The sequence below is a fragment of the Scyliorhinus torazame genome, chromosome 8, assembly GCF_047496885.1.
Source record: "Scyliorhinus torazame isolate Kashiwa2021f chromosome 8, sScyTor2.1, whole genome shotgun sequence".
Classification (NCBI taxonomy): domain Eukaryota; kingdom Metazoa; phylum Chordata; class Chondrichthyes; order Carcharhiniformes; family Scyliorhinidae; genus Scyliorhinus; species Scyliorhinus torazame.
In genome coordinates, this window is record NC_092714.1 from 262,824,215 (window position 1) to 262,843,238 (window position 19,024).

The 19,024-nt window shown below is 42.6% G+C and overlaps 1 protein-coding gene across 3 annotated transcripts in view; it reads left to right on the top strand.

Moving 5' to 3' along the window:
• Positions 1 to 17,434, top strand: part of LOC140428589 (casein kinase II subunit alpha) — a 116,380-nt gene extending 98,946 nt beyond the window's left edge. For 2 of the 3 annotated variants that reach the window (XM_072515231.1, XM_072515232.1), the window contains 6 exons: positions 1,178 to 1,288; positions 7,961 to 8,062; positions 13,104 to 13,204; positions 13,286 to 13,434; positions 13,780 to 13,869; positions 14,023 to 17,434. In XM_072515231.1, coding sequence (XP_072371332.1) covers positions 1,178 to 1,288; positions 7,961 to 8,062; positions 13,104 to 13,204; positions 13,286 to 13,434; positions 13,780 to 13,869; positions 14,023 to 14,138 — 669 coding nt within the window. In that variant the 3' untranslated portion in view covers positions 14,139 to 17,434. The remainder of the gene's footprint in view (positions 1 to 1,177; positions 1,289 to 7,960; positions 8,063 to 13,103; positions 13,205 to 13,285; positions 13,435 to 13,779; positions 13,870 to 14,022) is intronic. The other variant, XM_072515233.1, reaches the window with a different exon arrangement.
• The last annotated feature ends 1,590 nt before the right edge of the window (positions 17,435 to 19,024 follow it).

A 19,024-nucleotide genomic window follows, 5' to 3' on the forward strand; every position in this document is an offset into this window, starting at 1 on the left:
TGAATTGCCTCTTTTTGCGCCCTAACCTTTTTATGGTCCTGTGGTATCAAACAGCGTGTCCCTTTGGCTGTTCACAATAGCCAAAGTAGTCCAAAGCCCTTGTCCAACACTAGTTGCAAATCTGCAATTGGACAGCACTTGCTAAACAACCCTGATTGTGCTAAGAATTACACTGACAATCAATTTTGTGCCTCACTTACCGTGCTGCAAGCTACTTACATACATGCACAGGGTCTGTCCTTTGCAGGCAGAGGAGCATGTCCGTGTGTTATGATTTTTTCAACTAACATAATCTTGGGGGATAGCCATTCCCTGGTTCTTGTCGAATCAGAGTCGGTGTGCATCGTTTGAATTTAAACAAAGGCTTGGCATTTAACTGTTCCCTGTTGCATTCTGCATGGCAGAGCCCACTTGCCAACCATTGAGCACTCTGCTCATATGGCGTACATTGTTCTCTTTACAATTGGTATTCTTGCATTGATGAGTGTAAAATGAAAAGCTCAACAGCATGTCCTTTTTTCAGCAATATTAAAGGGTTACTTTAAGTTTTCAAGATATTAAGGGAATAGGGTAGTTTGGGAGAAAGTATTTCCATTAGTTGGGATGTCTAGGACTCGAGAGCAAAGTTTGTTTGAAAAATTAGAGCTAGCCCTTTAACGAGTGAAATTCAGAAACACTTCGTAGAAGTTGGAAATTCTTTTCCACAAATGATGTTAGATCAGTTCATTTTAAATCTAAGATTAATTAGTTTTTGTTAATCAACCACATTAAGGGGTATGGAGTTATGTCGTAGATTAGTCATGATGCCATGGTGGAAGAAGTTAAATGGCCTACTCCTGCTCCAGTGTCCCTGATCACAGTCTACTGAGCTCTGCTGGATAATGAATTTGAATTTCAGTTAAGGGCAGGTTTGGATCACCTGTGGTGCTTTCTGTGGTCCAATAACTAAGTTTTGAGATTAAGCACTGGGGATTTGGATGAAGTATCAAAAAACTGACACCACCCGTGGAGCTGTATCCCAGCAAGAATCACTGCCTTTAAATAAGATGGGAAATAAACTACTGTTGATCTTCCAATTTTAATTATCTCCATACTCTCAGCCAATTCTTCAGATAGGAAAGGCCTTCTCATCCCATATTCACAATCTGTTTTTAATTTGTGTTTTATCTGTGATCAGTTGCGGCTGATAGACTGGGGCCTGGCAGAGTTCTACCATCCTGGGCAGGAATATAATGTCCGAGTGGCTTCCAGGTACTTTAAGGGACCCGAACTACTTGTAGATTATCAGGTGAGAAAATAAACCTTTTTGGATTGCAAGCTTTTGTGTGTACTGAATTAATTTCTACTGGCCATTCTTGGGTTGCAACCACGCTCCTTTCAGTTTAACAAATTTATCATTTTAATACAGAAGTTAATTATTTTGGTGTCTACTGTTAAATTTAACTGATCTATTGCAATTTTGGAATATAGTATGATGAATTACGTTTTAACACTGGACATTTTCCTTGGGTTCACTGTCTTAAGACACCCAGTACGCAAACTTGTTTGCTTCCTACAACCAATATCTTGGTACGTGTAAAGCACAGGTCAAACTGAGAACTCTTAGTGTTTTCTGCTTGCAGGATTATGCCACTTTCTACCACGAGGTTTAACTAGCTGCAGGAAGGTGAAGATCATGAGAGAATGGCTTAAATAATTAATATGTTTGGCAGATTTATTGAACTAAACTGAAAAGTCAATAGTATTATACAGTCCATTTAAACAATTATAAACTTCTCTGTGGTCTTAAAATATTTGTGAAATACTTCTGTTTTGTCATTCTGAAAGCTTAATTTAAAGCATACAACATAGAACATTACAGCGCAGTACAGGCCCTTCGGCCCTCGATGTTGCGCCGACCTGTGAAACCACTCTAAAGCCCATCTGCACTATTCCCTTATCGTCCATATGTCTATCCAATGACCATTTGAATGCCCTGAGTGTTGGCGAGTCCACTACTGTTGCAGGCAGGGCATTCCACGCCCATACTACTCTCTGAGTAAAGAACCTACCTCTGACATCTGTCCTATATCTATCTCCCCTCAATTTAAAGCTATGACCCCTCGTGCTAGACATCACCATCCGAGGATAAAGGCTCTCACTGTCCACCCTATCCAATCCTCTGATCATCTTGTATGCCTCAATTAAGTCACCTCTTAACCTTCTTCTCTCTAACGAAAACAGCCTCAAGTCCCTCAGCCTTTCCTCATAAGATCTTCCCTCCATACCAGGCAACATTCTGGTAAATCTCTTCTGCGCCCTTTCCAATGCTTCCACATCCTTCCTATAATGCGGCGGCCAGAATTGCATGCAATACTCCAAATGCGGCCGCACCAGAGTTTTGTACAGCTGCAACATGACATCATGGCTCCGAAACTCAATCCCTCTACCAATAAAAGCTAACACACCGTACGCCTTCTTAACAACCCTCTCAACCTGGGTGGCAACTTTCAGGGATTTATGTACATGGACACCGAGATCTCTCTGCTCATCCACACTGCCAAGAATCTTACCATTAGCCCAGTACTCTGGCTTCCTGTTATTCCTTCCAAAATGAATCACGTCTGCATTAAACTCCATTTGCCACCTCTCAGCCCAGTGCTGCAGTTTATCTATGTCCCTCTGTAACTTGTAACATCCTTCCGCGCTGTCCACAACTCCACCGACTTTAGTGTCATTGCAAATTTACTCACCCATCCTTCTACGCCCTCCTCCAGGTCATTTATAAAAATGACAAACAGCTGTGGCCCCAAAACAGATCCTTGTGGTACACCACTAGTAACTGGACTCCAGTCTGAACATTTCCCATCAACCACCACCCTTTGTCTTCTTTCAGCTAGCCAATTTCTGATCCAAACTGCTAAATCACCCCGAATCCCATGCCTCCGTATTTTCTGCAGTAGCCTACCGTGGGGAACCTTATCAAGCGCTTTACTGAAATCCATATACACCACATCAACTGCTTTACCCTCATCCACCTGTTTGGTCACCTTCTCAAAGAACTCAATAAGGCTAGTGAGGCACGACCTACCCTTCACAAAACCGTGTTGACTATCTCTAATCAAATTATTCCTTTCCAGATGATGATACATCCTATCTCTTATAAACCTTTTCAAGATTTTGCCCACAACAGAAGTAAGGCTCACTGGTCTATAGTTACCGGGGTTGTCTCTACTCCCCTTCTTGAACAAGGGGACAACATTTGCTATCCTCCAGTCTTCTGGCACTATTCCTGTAGACAAAGATGACTTAAAGATCAAAGCAAAAGTCTCAGCAATCTCCTCCCTAGCTTCCCAGAGAATCCTAGGATAAATCCCATCTGGCCCAGGGGACTTAACTATTTTCACACTTTCCAGAATTGCTAACACCCCCTCCTTATGAACCTCAAGCCCTTCTAGTCTAGTAGCCTGAATCTCAGTATTCTCCTCGACAACATTGTCTTTTTCCTGTGTGAATACTGACAAAAAATATTCATTAAGCACCTCTCCTATCTCCTCGGACTCCACGCACAACTTCCCACTACTGTCCTTGACTGGCCCTACACTTACCCTTCCATTGATTGCCGAACTTACATTTTACAGTCAGTGTAGTATATAGGTGCAGTCGGGCAATAGTGACTGGAATGCAGGTTGGAAAACTGCCTTCCATCTCAAAGCTGGGTTCCAATCCAACTCTGCCTCATATGATCCAAGTCCAATCTGTTTCCAGTTATGAATTCTTGAACAAAATTAGATTTTATAGCCAGCTTAACCAGTTCTCACACCTCTCCTAGCTCTGGGTGGAATGAAGCATGCTTGTTTGATCATGGCCTCGTGTCTAATTTATCAGTACTTCTATGGCCTTATTCTTCCAAGCTGCTGAAATCAGGATTCAGAACAGCCTTCTACTCTAACTCATTTTTGCTAGGAACTGAAGTTCCTTGACACCACTCTCCAAATCAAAAGTTGCTGTGACCCAAAGGCCACTTCCTGATTCCTGTCTCGCTCCCTTCCCCCCCCCACTTCCTTCCCCCCCGCTCCCTCTCCCCATCCCCCCCGCTCCCTCTCCCCATCCCCCCCGCTCCCTCTCCCCTCCCCCCCCCTCACTCCCTTCCCCACCACCTTGCTCCCTTCCCCACCACCTCGCTCCCTTCCCCACACCCTCGCTCCCTTCCCCTTCCCCCCTCGCTCCCTTCCCCTCCCCCCTCACTCACTTCCCCCCCCCCTCGCTCACTTCGCCCCCCCTCGCTCACTTCGCCCCCCTCGCTCCCTTCCCCCCTCGCTGCCTTCCCACCTCGCTCCCTTCCCCCTCGCTCCCTTCCCCCCCTCGCTTTCTCCCCTCTACTCCAAGAAAACAATTCTAACTTCTCCAGTCTCAACACATAAGTAAACTCCCCTCGTATTGTTCCCGTATACCTTTCTTCAGCTTCTCCAAGGCCTTGACATCCTTTCTAGAGTGTGGTACCCAGAATTGGGCATAATAGTACAGCTGGGGCCAAACCAATTAGAAGGGTTTAGCATAAATTCCTGTACACTCAATGCTCCTGCTTATAATCCAAAAGCTCCGATATATTTTTCCCACAGCCTGACAAACAAAAAGATTTTGTTACAGCTTCATTAAGGGGGAAAAGTTTAACAGACATTAAAATGCTTTCTCCTACCCTGTTCTGCCAAGCTACCCTCCTCCTCTCCTTGAGGTGCAGATTCTGTTTCTTGGCAGCCTTCTGAAAACTCATTAGTGTGAATGTGAGTGAAATATTTTCAGAGGATCTTTCCCTTCCTAAGGGGAAAACTTATTCACCTTTTAGCTTCCAGAAGACCGTTAAACCAAATTTTATTCTGTCCACTATTGTGATGGATATTGGAAATCTAATCCAAAGACTTAACTTCCTGAGATGTTGCCAACAACAGCTCCTGCGTCACTGATAACAGTGGCACCTTGGTAACCATGCTGCAGCATGAAGTGCTGGGCAAAGTAAAAGCAAAAATTAATAACTTGGCTTTCCTGAATGTGATTTTTCTGTAATCCGAATGTGGAAAGAGCGAGATGTGTTGTTTTAATTGTAAAACGTCTCCCCGTGTCCTGTGTGGATTTACTGCTTTGTGAATCCCTTGTTGCTGTAAGCAAAGTGCCCTGCAATGCTGAGGCTGTGGCTCGTGTGGAGAGATGGGAAACAGCAGGTAACTCACAGCGAGGTGCTTCCACACTGCTGGAAGATTCTGATTCAAACGATCGGGAAGTTGGTTGGCACGGGAAATAAATATCACGGGGCTGTGGTGCAGGGCAGAATGAGCTTCAGTACTTTGCGGGTGTGGGGCGAATACCTTCTAAGCTGTGGATTTTCCTGGAGGCTGTTCTAATGCAAATATTGAGCCACTTTTGAGATAATGTATTCTTTTAAGGTGATTGTGCATGTTCCCCGATTGAGACTGGGTATTTGTGGACAGTATTTAAAATGTGCAAGGAGGTCAGTGGACAAATCTGACCTCCAGCGATTGCAGTTTGGAATCTGCTTTAGATATGAGATAGTGGAGAAAAGTTGCTTTATATTATTTCAATAAATCCTACTTGTGTTGCCTCTGATTGTTACGATCCAATTAGGGGCTAGTAACTTTTTGTTAAAGTAGACAAAGTTTGAAATCCCAGACACTTAAATAAAATCGCAACATTCCACAGTTTTAAACGAGATAACCTTTACTATACAAAGTCAGAAAAGTAAAACTATTTGTAGTATCTGTCTTGGTCATTCAGATTTAACAGGAGATAAATATAAATCAGCTGATAAACTGCGGTCAAACACACCACACTGTCCATTAAGTGGCAGATGCGTCCGAGGCGGATCCCATGTATTTCTCAACAAATCACGGACACATCAATGACCACTCTGATTCACAAAATCTCAGTAAAACTCTGTCTCCCTCGGGAGAAAATTCAACTCTTCACTTCCAATGCTCTCACCGATGAATCCCCCTCAAAGCTGCATCAACTTGGACTGCCTCAATAACTGCTCCGCCTCTTCTCCCGAGACTGCGTTCGGCAAAATTCGGAAAATTGCACTTCTGCCTCTAATTATTATCACAACTCGAGCTTTTTCACATCCTGCTAGCTTCGCTAAACCCAGACAGTACCTCTCTGAACTCTGGCAAGCTACAAATGGCTCCCAGAACTTCTCTTGAACCCTAGCTGCCTCCAGCACGGAACCAGTAACCTTCTGCTACTGCCTCTGCTCTGAGCTCTAACTGCCTGGATCATCCCCTTCACCTGTTGCAGAACACTCGATCTCCTAACAAACAGAGATAAATTCAGCTCCACCCATCTCCATGATGACGTTGTCTTTCGGGGTTCGCTGAATGTTTTTTTAACTAATTTAGCTCTAACTCTGAAAACAAAACCTCTCTGGACTGCACTTCTTTGCAAGCAGTGCAGACGTCACACCTTCAGCTAAGAAAGCCCACCTGCTGCTTTCGGACCTTATCTTTCTAACTGGTTGACCCCTTTTTAAAAATATTTTAATTCAAATTTTTACATATTTTCAACAAACCCCCCCCCTTACAGAAAAAAACCCAAAGAACACACAAATAAACACCTTACAGCTACATCACAAATTCCCCCAATTTAACTGGTTGACACCTTAAGTCAACATGGCCTCGAGCTTTTAAGTGTTAATTGTCTTTAAGCTGCTTTAGTTGCATTAACCCTACTTCCTGCAGTTAAACTTTAATCTTCCCAGATTAAAATATTCCCTCTTAAATATTAACATGAGCTAGATATTTGTTACAGACCTGATGACTATTGTGGAGAGAGATGGCATTGAAGTACTGCTCAAAACTGCACTCCATTTGTAATGCATCAGAAGAATATGAAGCACATCAGATCTCGGGCTAAATTTTCTACGTACGAAACCCAAACAAACCACAAAACGAGGTTTTGCTTTATAATGGTTATTGAGTTCAAAGCACTCTTCATTTGGTAAAGGTGTCCCATGGTTAGGATTTCTGCTCAGAATTTGTTGGCACAAGAATCCATCTGACAACAAAGTGTTAATTAAAAGAAAATGAGTGTTGCCTTTTGCTCAGTGGTACCACTCTTACCTGCGTCAGAAGGTTTGTGGGCTATTTTGAGCTCTGTGATTGAGTACCTGGCATTCTAGAACCACTACTTCACTTTCGAACACTATTTGAGGGAATGCAGCATGGTTGGAGCTGCCGTTTTTCAGATGAGGCATTAAACTAAGGTTCTATTTCACATCACGGGTACACATAAAAATGCAGGGTTCTTCTTCTGGTATCCTGGTCAATAATTATATGGGCTACCTTAGCATCCTACGGTCATGCAAACAGCTTGTTCTTTCTTTATCACCAATTTCCCAGTAAGTTTATTGCATTGCTAGCTGAGCCATAAAGACAAACGTGGTTCCAGGTTCAATCACTAGTCAGTGCTGGCTTAAAAGTGGTGCATTTCAATTGGCTTCATTGAAGATACAGAATGCCATTCAGAATTGCTGCTCAGACCACTACAGTGCCGCTGTTGGAAAGTTCTGCTGTGATACCCTGCATAGTACATCAGTCTGCTTACACTTGGTGCACACAAGTGTAAATAGCCACTGTTGAAAGAGGAGTTTGAGAAGCAAATACTGCAGTAGAATTGAATAGATTGGATATGTGTTAGTGATTTCAGGGGAAAGATCTGCAGACAATTGGTGCTATAGGAGTGGCTTCAGCACCTGAACTTCGATTCGAACATTGCAGTGACTAACCAATAACCAACAAGCATTCAGAAAATGGGCAGATATCAGAGTCCCTCAAATACATAAAGTATTTTACATTTGTGCCTTCAGTGTTTTGAAAAAATCTCAAAGTGACTGAGTTAAAGTGTTCTTTTAATGTTCTCCTTTATAAGTTTCAATTCCAACTCCTGAAAATATTTTTTTGCTTCATTGCAGATGTACGATTATAGTCTAGACATGTGGAGTTTAGGATGCATGCTGGCCAGCATGATCTTCCGAAAAGAGCCTTTCTTCCATGGCCATGACAATTATGATCAGGTAAGAGTGCTCTCTGCAGAGGCAGGTCTTCAAACACGTTCACTGCCACTGTGCCAGATACTTCGACTGATGGCATTAGCAACCAGACCACCTGCACTCTACCTTGCACCTTGACTGTCATGTCTTCCTTCCTTCCTGCCCGATCAAGAATGCCAAACTTGCATTGGTAGAGTTGACGAGTGCAAATGCCCCTCATGTCCATCGTGCAAACTCCAGGTTCCTCGTTTTATAGTCATGATATTATATTCCGCTTTAACAGGTCTTCACTCGGCTTTTTTCCAGATGTTGTTTATCTTGTGCCATAGTAAGCCTAACCAGACAACACGAGGTTTGTATCTCGGTGCAGAAGGTTCCTACAAATCCCGAGACTCGTCATTGCTTTAAATAGAAACTAGGGATTTGGCCATTCAACCCTTCAGATTTCTTCCTCCATTAAATTAGATCGTGCCTGATCCATATTTTATGGGCCAGAGTTTAGAGAACCCCAAAGTGTATCATGGAGTTCACCTGACCCACAACTTTTAATAGATTGTGGTATGGGGAGCACACGGCCCACTCTACAGGTGCGGTACAGCAGAAATGGAAAGGTATTTTTTAAAGCAAAACAATGTTTATTCTATGAACTCAAGTTAACCTTTTTAAAACATGCAGTGAACATCTTAGCAATCATTAATTCAAATATAACCCCCAAAGAATACAACACGAAGGAATCCTTTAAGCTTTCCTTTTAACATCCATACACTTAAAAACAAAACCTTTAACAGAAGCACATCAGGTTAAAGTCACTACTGATAACATTTATAATTCTGAATTCACTAAATGATCAAGAGATAGTCTTTTGATGGCAGAGAGAACAGCAGTACACCTGCTTGGTCTGGCTTCAGCTCCAACCCTGGAAACGAAACGAAAACACACCCTGCAGCAAACAGCCTAAAATGAAAGTAAAAAGCTGACAAACAGCCCAGCTCCACCCACTCTCTGACATCACTGCAGTAGTAAACACCCATTTCTTAAAGGTACTCTCACTACAGATATTTATATACACACCCATTTATAAGCACCCATTTCTTAAAGGTACTCTCACATGGCATATATCTCTACCCCCATCCTCCTGCCTCAGTTCAGAAACCCTGATACCCTTTAATTCTCCTCTCCCTTGTTGGTATTGCTCTGTTTCTGTTCTAAGGCACAGCAAAGATCTGGGGTGCAGTTTGGGAATAGCAGCGTTGTGACCCACATCCCGCTGTTTGGTCATTATACATGTTCAAATCTGCACTGTGTTGGTTGGTGTATCCAGAATAAGATGCCCTGTTGAAGAGCAATATCTGCTTTGGCAGGGCTGTCAACCTGAGGTCTCGCATCTGGCAATTGACATCATTTTGCCTTGTTTTAGATTTTGAACAAAACTTTTGAAACATTTTATTACTGTATGAGCATTACAGGGGAGGCGGTGGCAGACTAGACTTGTCACTGAACCAGTAATCCAGCGACCTCGGGTCATGCTCTGGGCACTTGGATTTGAATCCCATCACGGCAGGTTGTCAAATTTGAATTCAGTAAAAATATGGAATTAAAAGTCTAATGATGACCATGAAAACATTGTCGATTGTTGTAGAAACCCATCTGGTTCACTAAAGTCCTTTAGGGAAGGAAATCTACTGTTGTTACCTGGCCTGGCCTACGTGTGACACCAGACCCACAGCAATGTGGTTGACTCTCAAAGGCCCTCTGAAAATAGCCTAGCAAACCACTTAGCTCAAGGGCAATTGGGGATGGACAGTAAGACTGGCCCAGCAAGCCCACATTCCCTGAATGAATTTTTAAAAAAATAATGAATAAATTATGATAGAAAAGAAATAATATATAGGAAATGGTTCTATTTGAAATGTATAACTAGTACAATACCATTCCAGGATAGGGACTGCTCTACTATATTGTTGAGTTTACAAAGACAGGACACCCTCTTCTATACCTCCCTTCAGTCTTTACACCTCACCGTTCTTCCATTGACACAAATCCTGTCTGCTCCTCTGAATGGGAGTGCAGCTGTTGAATGAGCCTGCCTTTTCTCCAGCATAGTGCTGATGCAAGTGGGTGGTACAACCCACTCAACGCTGCTAAAATGATGTGCTTGTGTTGGAGGTTTTAAGAATCCTGTCAGGTGTAGAAAAACACCCCCATCTGCTGGTAGAAAAAATATACTACATTTGTGGTTTTTCAAAGCCTCACTTCTGTAAGATGGGGAAGGCTTGAATGAGTAAGACGTTTTACCATCCCAGCTTAAGTGCCTACCCATTTCACTCTCTCAGAATCTGATAAATTATTCCACGGTTTTTGTCTTGAGCTGCGGTTACCCGGGTTGAACTGGTCACCACACTGAATGAATGTGACCTATGGAAATCAGCTGCAGAATTCCACGCAATCCCCTTAACATTGCCCAGTGCTGTGACTTCAGAGTCCGACTTGGACTTGTAAAGCTGCAAGATGTCACATTCAAGAAATCTGAGCTGTCATTCCTTGAAGTCCATTCCAAATGTTTCTCACTTCTTGTAGGAAGAGCTTTTGACAATCAGTTCTGAAATTTCTGACACTTCGGGGAATCAGCACAAATCTCTTCCAGTCCGATTTAATGTTATTTCATAAACACAGGCAGCGGGTAAGTATACAGTATCTCGTGCTGCAACTGTAAAGAAGATGATAGGATCATAGAATCTCTACAATGCAGAAGGAGGCAATTCGGCCCATCAAGTCTGCACGTACCCTTCGAATGAGCACCCTACCCATGTCCAGCCCACCCTATGGGCAGCACGGTAGCATTGTGGATAGCACAATTGCTTCACAGCTCCAGGGTCCCAGGTTCGATTCCTGACTTGGGTCACTGTCTGTGTGGAGTCTGCACATCCTCCCCGTGTGTGCGTGGGTTTCCTCCGGGTGCTCCGGTTTCCTCCCACAGTCCAAAGATGTGCGGGTTAGGTGGATTGGCCATACTAAATTGCCCATAGTGTCCAAAATTGCCCTTAGTGTTGGGTGGGGTTACTGGGTTATCGGGATAGGGTGGAGGTGTGGACCTTGGGTAGGGTGCTCTTTCCAAGAGTCGGTGCAGACTCGATGGGACGAATGGCCTCCTTCTGCACTGTAAATTCTATGATCTATCCATATGACCCCGTAGTCTAACCTGCACATCCCTGGACACTAAAGGGCAATTTATCATGGCCAATCCACCTAACCCACACATCTTTGGACTGAGAGTGGAAACCGGACCACCCGGAGGAAACCCACGGATACGGGGGAGAACGTCCAGACTCCGCACCGACAGTGACCCAAGGCCAGAATTGAACCTGGGTCCCTGGCGCTGTGAGGCAACAATGCTAACCACTGTGCCACCATGCTGCCTGTAGATGCATAGACAGATCAGTTCAGTCCATAAGAGGACCGTTCAGGACTCTGGTAACAGCGGAGAAGAGGCTGTTTTTTAATCTATTGGTGCGTGCTCTCAAACTTTTGTATCTTTACGATGGAAGAGGTTAGAAGAGAAAATAACTTGAGTGGGTGGGGTCTTTGATTATGCTGGCTGCTTTCCCAAGGCAGCGGGAAGTGTAGATAGAGCCAGTGGATGGGAGGTGGGCTAGCATGATGGACTGGGCGGTGTTCACAACTCTCTAGTTTCTTGTGGTCTTGGGCCGAGCAGTTGCCATACCAGGCTGTGATGCAGCCAGATAGGATGCTTTCTGTGGTACACCTATAGAAATTGGTAAGAGTTGTTGTGGACATGCCAGGAATTATAGGCACTGTTGTGCTTTCTTGGCCGTAGCATCGATGTGGGTGGACCAGGACAGATTGTTGGTGATGTTTACACTTAGGAATTTGAAGCTGTCAACCATCTCCACCTCGGCCCCGTTGATGCAGACAGGGGTGTGTACGACACTTCGCTTCCTGAAGTTGATGATCAGCTCCTTAATTTTGCTGACATTAAGGGAGAGATTGTTGTCATTGCACTGTGCCACTAGGTTCTCTATCTCCCTCCTGTACTCTGAGTCATCGTTGTTTGCGATCCGACCCACTACGGTCGTGTCATCAGCAAGCATGGAGTTGGAGCCAAATTTTGCCACACAGTCATGTGTCTATAGAGCGTTTAATAGGGGGCTAAGTACGCAGCCTTGCAGGGCCCGTAATTGAGGACTATCGTGGAGGAGGTATTGTTGTTTATCCTTACAGATTGCGGTCTGTAGGTCAGGAAGTCGAGGATCCAGTTACAGAATGAGGAGCCGAGTCCTAGGTTTTGGAGTTTGGATATGAGTTTGGCTGGGATTATGGTGTTGAAGGCGGAGATACATTTTACAGCACAGAAAGAGGCCAACAGCAAATTATATCTATAAAGCGCCCTTTACAACATCATAGATCGTTCCAAGGAGCTTCACGGGAAAGTTTTCAATTCGAATCTGACACTGACCTACAGAAGGAGATATTAGGACAGGTAACGAAAAGTTGTAAAAAAGAGATTTTAAGGAGCTGTTTAAAGAAGGAATGAGGGCTGGAGAGACGGGAAGATTTAAAGAGGGAATTCCAGAGCTCAAGGCCAAGGTAGCTGAAGGCACAGAAAATGAAAATCGCTTATTGTCACAAGTAGGCTTCAAATGAAGTTACTGTGAAAAGCCCCTAGTCGCCACATTCCGGCGCCTGTTCGGGGTGGCTGGTACGGGAATTGAACCGTGCTGCTGGCCTGTCTTGCTCTGCTTTCAAAGCCAGCGATTTAGCCCTGTGCTAAACCAGCCCCTAATGTCACAAATATTGGAAGTAATTAAATTCTAGGCATCGAGTACTGTTTTGTTGGAGCAAAGTAAAGGGAACTTTACATCTCGTCTGACTTGGTTGGTGTTGCAGTTGCACATTCGAACAAGTTTTCTTTGTGCCAACATTGTTTATCATTTAAACAAGATCAAATTAAAGCTAAATGCTTCTTTGGTAACTCTTTAAATTCCAATTGTGGCGTGATTCCTTTTTAATCGAATGACTGTAACATGCTTCCTCTTTGTCTTTTAAGTTGGTCCGAATAGCCAAGGTGCTAGGCACAGAAGATCTGTATGACTACATTGACAAGTACAACATTGAGCTGGACCCACGGTTTAATGACATCCTGGGCAGGTCAGTAAGCAACACGTTTGGTATTAATATGGGGTGATGTATGTATTATTTACCTAAAAGATTCTTGTTTCCCTGTTTCAGACATTCCCGTAAAAGATGGGAACGCTTTGTCCACAGTGAGAATCAGCACCTGGTTAGCTCCGAAGCACTGGATTTCTTGGACAAGCTTCTACGATATGATCATCAAACACGTTTAACAGCACGAGAAGCTATGGAACATCCTTATTTTTGTAAGTGTTCCCCATGATGCTTGTTAGGACTTATTATGGCCATGCCCACCAGAGATTTGAACGCCTCTACCTACTACCCCACCCACCCTAACGCTAATCTTCCCCTTGCCAGAGAGGCACTGAATGGGAACACAGCTATGCAAGGCCAGAAGGGAAGTTGGTCTGTTTGTCTCTTTACATCCTTCCTTCAACCTGTTGAAAGGGCAAGATACTAAGAGCTGCTGTGTTTTATTTGTTGTGGGATGAGGTTTGTCCTCAAAACTCATGGTGCAGGACTGGGAAGGGTGAAATTGGGGGAAATCAGGTATGCTTATACCATTGTTTCGATTTTATTTTGTCTCACAGACCCAATTGTGAAAGACCAGTCCCGAATGGGCTCCTGTGCTAACATGCCAACTGGTAGCACCCCAATCAGCTCAGCCAGTATGATGTCAGGTCAGTAATGCTAATTTGCCAAACGTAGTAATCAAGTCTCAATAATATCAATGTTTGGGCAGATCTGTTTTGGCCAAAGTCTGCTAGATTGAAATCTGTTGAAAATACATTTGTTCTTTTTGAAGACTGATGTTATTTAATGTTTCAATGCAGGGATATCTGCAATGCCAACCTCATCACCACTGGGACCCCTTGCTGGCTCACCAGTCATCTCTGCTACCAACACCCTCGGGACGCCGGTTCCAGCCACTGCCGGGGCTCAGCCTTGACGTCGTCCTCCTGACCACTTGTAACCCTGGCAACAGCCTGGTCAACCCCTCCTCCCCTCCACCTCACTCCTCCTTGGAAGCACGGGGAACCAGCTGGGCATGTCACATCTGAGCAGTTGCTTATGGATTCTCTACAGTTCAATCATTCTGAAAAGGAAAAAAAGGCTGATTTTTACTTGAGAATTTTTTTTTTTTTGTGTTTTGTATGTCACCAGACTTAGAGACAGTTATACCTCTCTTAGTCCTAAACTAGGCCATATGTAATGCCTCTCTGTCAGAAATTGTTGCCTACACACTGTTCTCATGCACTTGTTCAGTGTTACCACATTTTCCCCCTGAGTTTTGAGTGGAGTTTGAGCAGATGATGTCAATATTGCGAGAATTGTCTGCTGTAATAATTTAGTGGTTCGGAAATAATTTACTTTGGAGCATTCAAATGAATTTTTTTTCATTAAAGTCTTATTCCCAGACAATTAGAGTAAAGGGAGTAAGTGTGAGTTGCATTTTTATTATCCAAAAATAAAATAGCCTTGGGCTCGTGCTAAAAGGGATTCTGTCTCTGACATGAAACCTGTTGGGAACATGAAATACTGAAAGCACGGTATTAAATTTGTATTGTGCTTTTGAAAGTACTCTGTTAAACCTGCTGTTAATTAAGAATATGTTTAAAAATGAATCTGCTGCTCTGACCGTTTTGTTTTTTTAAATTATTATTTGCTTGGAAATCTCAAGCAAGTCATGACCTTTATTTCTCCTGTTTTTTTGGCCTGAGTGCACCACGCCCTGTCTATCATGCAATTGTTATCGGAGTTCGAACCTTGGTGGATTTGTTTTCAAACTCTTGGACTGAAGGCTTTTAATCATTTTGAGAATGTTGAAACGAAAGGAGAGAAAAAAAGCATTACCATTAGCACCATGTAGACGACCAGTTTATATGCTCATTTCTCAGTGTCTACTGTGTTGTTTTCAGTTGCCTTTTATTTAAAGCAGTTAAGCAGGGGGTGCTGAATTAGAAAATGGGGCTCAGTTATTTTGTGGAGCGTGGGAAGGGATTTTTTTTTAAGAAAAGCATTTGGAAACAAAACTGTTGATTTAAGGGGGAGGCAGTTGAGTAAATAGTATGTTTGACTACATTTTATTAAACAGCCCCTGGTTATACATGTCATCCAGTTAGGTGCATTATTTGTTCTTTCCACTCTGCATTTTATCATTGTACTCTGTCCTCCTGGCTCCTCAGACCTACTGTGGGTCAGGATCAGGTCCATCAGACTCATGCACCTGCAGCCCTAGTTGGACTGGAGCAGGTTAGGGAAATGGGAGCGTTCTGCATCTGAGACGTGTCCAGGGCTTGCTGGAGTTCTGAACTCCTGGGTGCTAAAACCTCTTGGTGTTTGTTTAATGGGTGGGAGTACATTGCAATGCCATCCCTCTGCTAGCAAACTTTGGAGTGGTGATACTCCCCTGCATTGGTGTGCATTATTTTCTTCAGTTCTATTCTAGCTGAATGTAGCCCCAGATCAACTCTTGAAAAGATTAGTGTGAATATAAGTTGAGCTAAAAAAGTTCCAGACGGCAGTTAATCAAGGACACAAATTTTTTTTTGTTTTGGCAAGAGGTAGAAGTCAATATTTAATCACCCATTAAACTGTTTACCTGAGAGCTACTTGCCCAAAAATGAAAAATAGGTGCAGTGCTGGTGTACAATAAGGCGTTAATTATGCAGGTTGACCTAAAAGCAGGCAGGAGATCTCTAGTGATGTTTGTTTTTTCTGTGGCTCTCTTGTAGTCCACACTTTAGGGGGTCAGTGTGCATTTGTGGGTGGACAACTTCAGTGTGGGTAGGTGAACAATCTTATGCCAAACCCTGTGGTCCTGATATTTATCTTCATCCTTCTCTCTTCCCATTCCAAATAAAGAGACCATCATTGAGCTGTCTTATAAGACTTACATTTCAAAGAAAAGCATAATGAAAGCAATAGAAAACACTGCGATATCCAGCTGACATATTGTAGTGTATTTTTTCCTAATTTAATCATTGTTTTGCCAAAATGTGACCCATTGGAGAACAGTATTATGGTTCAGTGTTTGTGGTGATGTGTATTCTGAAATGGCTGTTAAAATATTTTAGTAGAGCAAATTAAGAGCCATTTTGGATACTTAGGCCAGATGCTGATTCATGTTTTATTTGTATTTTTCATTCATTTTATTCTGAAGCAGGTCACAAATTCTAATGAGATCCCCACTTTGAGTTTGTGTCAAAACTGGGTTCAATAGACAATGCACACTTCTGCACCTGTTTTCTGTTTGAATTCACATTCCATTTGGTGCAGACGGTTCATTAGCACAATGACACAGCAATAAGTCATATATGTTGCTGTTTCACAATAAATGTTTTAAGCCCCCTTTCCCTTTTTAATTTTCTAATATTTCTGGGCATGGGGATTCAAAGTTCCACTAGCAGAGAGCCCAAGATCTGCTTTTCAAATTTGAATCACAAGCAGGGCCTAAATTCAGGACTTGTGAAAAAATTGAGAGAGCTTAAAAAAAGTCCCAAAAAGATTATTTGTGATCATATGATTGGTACGGTTTTATGGCTGTGTCTCAGTTCACGTTTACAAACCTTGTATCTATGTCATGCTACTGTGCAATTATAAGGAGTGGATGTCACCATTTACTAACCTATTCACCATGAAATAATCAAGATGCAAAGAATGGGGTTTCAGGTTGGAATTGGACCTATATGAAGGGAAGGTTTTGTTAAACTCACAAAATTGACTGCTGTCCAATCTTAATGGTTTATGGTGTTCTTTTAAGCAGTTGGAGTGAATTACAGCCTTACTAACAGCACTTGGGTATCTAATTCATATTGTAGTATTGTAGTATGCTGGTTCCACTGTTCAATATTGCTGTGCTTACTAGCACCATCTAGTCGTAGAGAAGCAGCAGCGCATAACGTTTGAAACTCTTGGGTCCACCTAGATGTATGTATATATTGATCCAACAATCTCAGTCCCTGAAGAAGTGATGATTAAAATAGTCATCATTAAACAGCATATAGAATGTATCTACTGTTTTGAATTTCCGACCGAAACCACAATGTGTTTTAAGGTTCTAAGCTTCAGTGCATCAGACATTGCCTCCTTTTATTTAAAAAAAAACTATGGCCATGTGCACCTATTTACATAATTAAATGAAGCTGATTGTTATCCTGCAGTTTTAGGAATAACTAATTTAGTTGTGAAATGCGTTTAGATTTGACAGGTGATGTGTCAGAAAATAAATTGCTAAAATTACAAGTCTCTGCTTTGTTCTAAAGTTAACAGGAGGAGTATTTGAAGCCAGTTTTACAGTAAATTACTTCCAAACCATCATGTCAAAACAGCAATTGTTTTGTTATGGTTAAACTTGAAGAACTATCTGATCACTTGGCAAGCCCAGTGCTTTACAGAAACTTGATTACCCCATAAGGAGTTATTAGGGCAGATACATTACATTTCTTGTGCTCTGTACCATCTCTAGCTCATTGTTTTGATTTGTACCCTCTACAACTGTTGGAAACATTACATCCTTTATGGGTAACATTGGTTATTTTCTTTCAAGAAAAGCTGAAATGTAATTTTGAAGTATATTGTTGAGTTTAGAGAATGTGCTTCTGTTTTTTTTAAGCACGGCGTGAAATGCCCAAACAGATTGGAGATATCTGTTCTTGTCCCCTTATTCTTTCTTCCCCATTATCCAACATTTCACCAAATTGTTCCAGAGTTTTTCCCCTCCATTTGAATGCCAGATGATTAATTTGTTATATTCTAGGGAGTTTCTCATTGCTTCACTGATAGAGGGAGTGGACGATGCTGCTCTTGACCCAAGATTTCATTACTGTGATTATTATCTTGTAATTATTCAAACCTTCCCCTAACTGGTATTACTCTTCAACGTCAGATCGCAGCCAGCTATTCCAGAGCTTCGCCCACCCCACTCCCCCAACCATCTCCCACCAGTCCCTTTGCCCAAAGGTAGCTTTCTAAAATAAATGGCAGCTACCTCAAGCCAAAGCGCACAGGAAGCATTCCATGGAGGCTCTGTCACATAAAACCTAGGCACTGTAACAGTGAGTCACTTTACTGGGGTTATGGGATACCAGTGCCCTGCACACACAACACCAAAAACGACTGGAGAGGGGAAATTGCCGTTAAATTGCTGGGTTAAGATTGGCAACCATTAATTCCAAGTAAAATTAACGATAGAAAATAGAGCTTGGTTTGGGATATCTCGATCTTGTATTGCTTTCTTGTACAGGTGGATGTGATTGTATTTTTCTTGGGCTGTGTGCCCAGACATTTTCGGTGCAATGGAGCACCTATAGTGTTCGGCAAGGACCTGGGTTCTGAGTCGCCTGCAGATTGACTTGGGAGTGTAGACTTGCTTGATGTCATGTTTAGGACAAGTCAACTCGCCTTGTCTGTGTAAAACCCACTGAAGCGGTCAGAAGAGATCACGCCATGGAACTTTGCTGCGGTATAATGAAAATTCTCATCTGGTGTTGAAAGCCTCTTATAGCATTACTGAATGTTGCAGCATTCAACTTACTGGATGCAAGGTTAACTTTTATTTGCAGATTTGTTTTCAAACATGTATAGTTTAAGCCAGGAGTAGATGGCAAAATAATTGAGCTTGAAGACACTTTTCCATTCACTTGTGCTTTCCTCAGAAGCAAGCAACTGAGCAGACGGAAGACAAATTTGCAATGACAGTGGATGTTAAGTTGGACTTCTGCCATTCGTTGCAGTGTTGCAATGTTAACTGCATCTGTATATTACCTCATGTATTTGAAAACAATTGTGCTTCAGCACTTTTGCCTCACATTCGATTCTGACGGTTAATAGCCA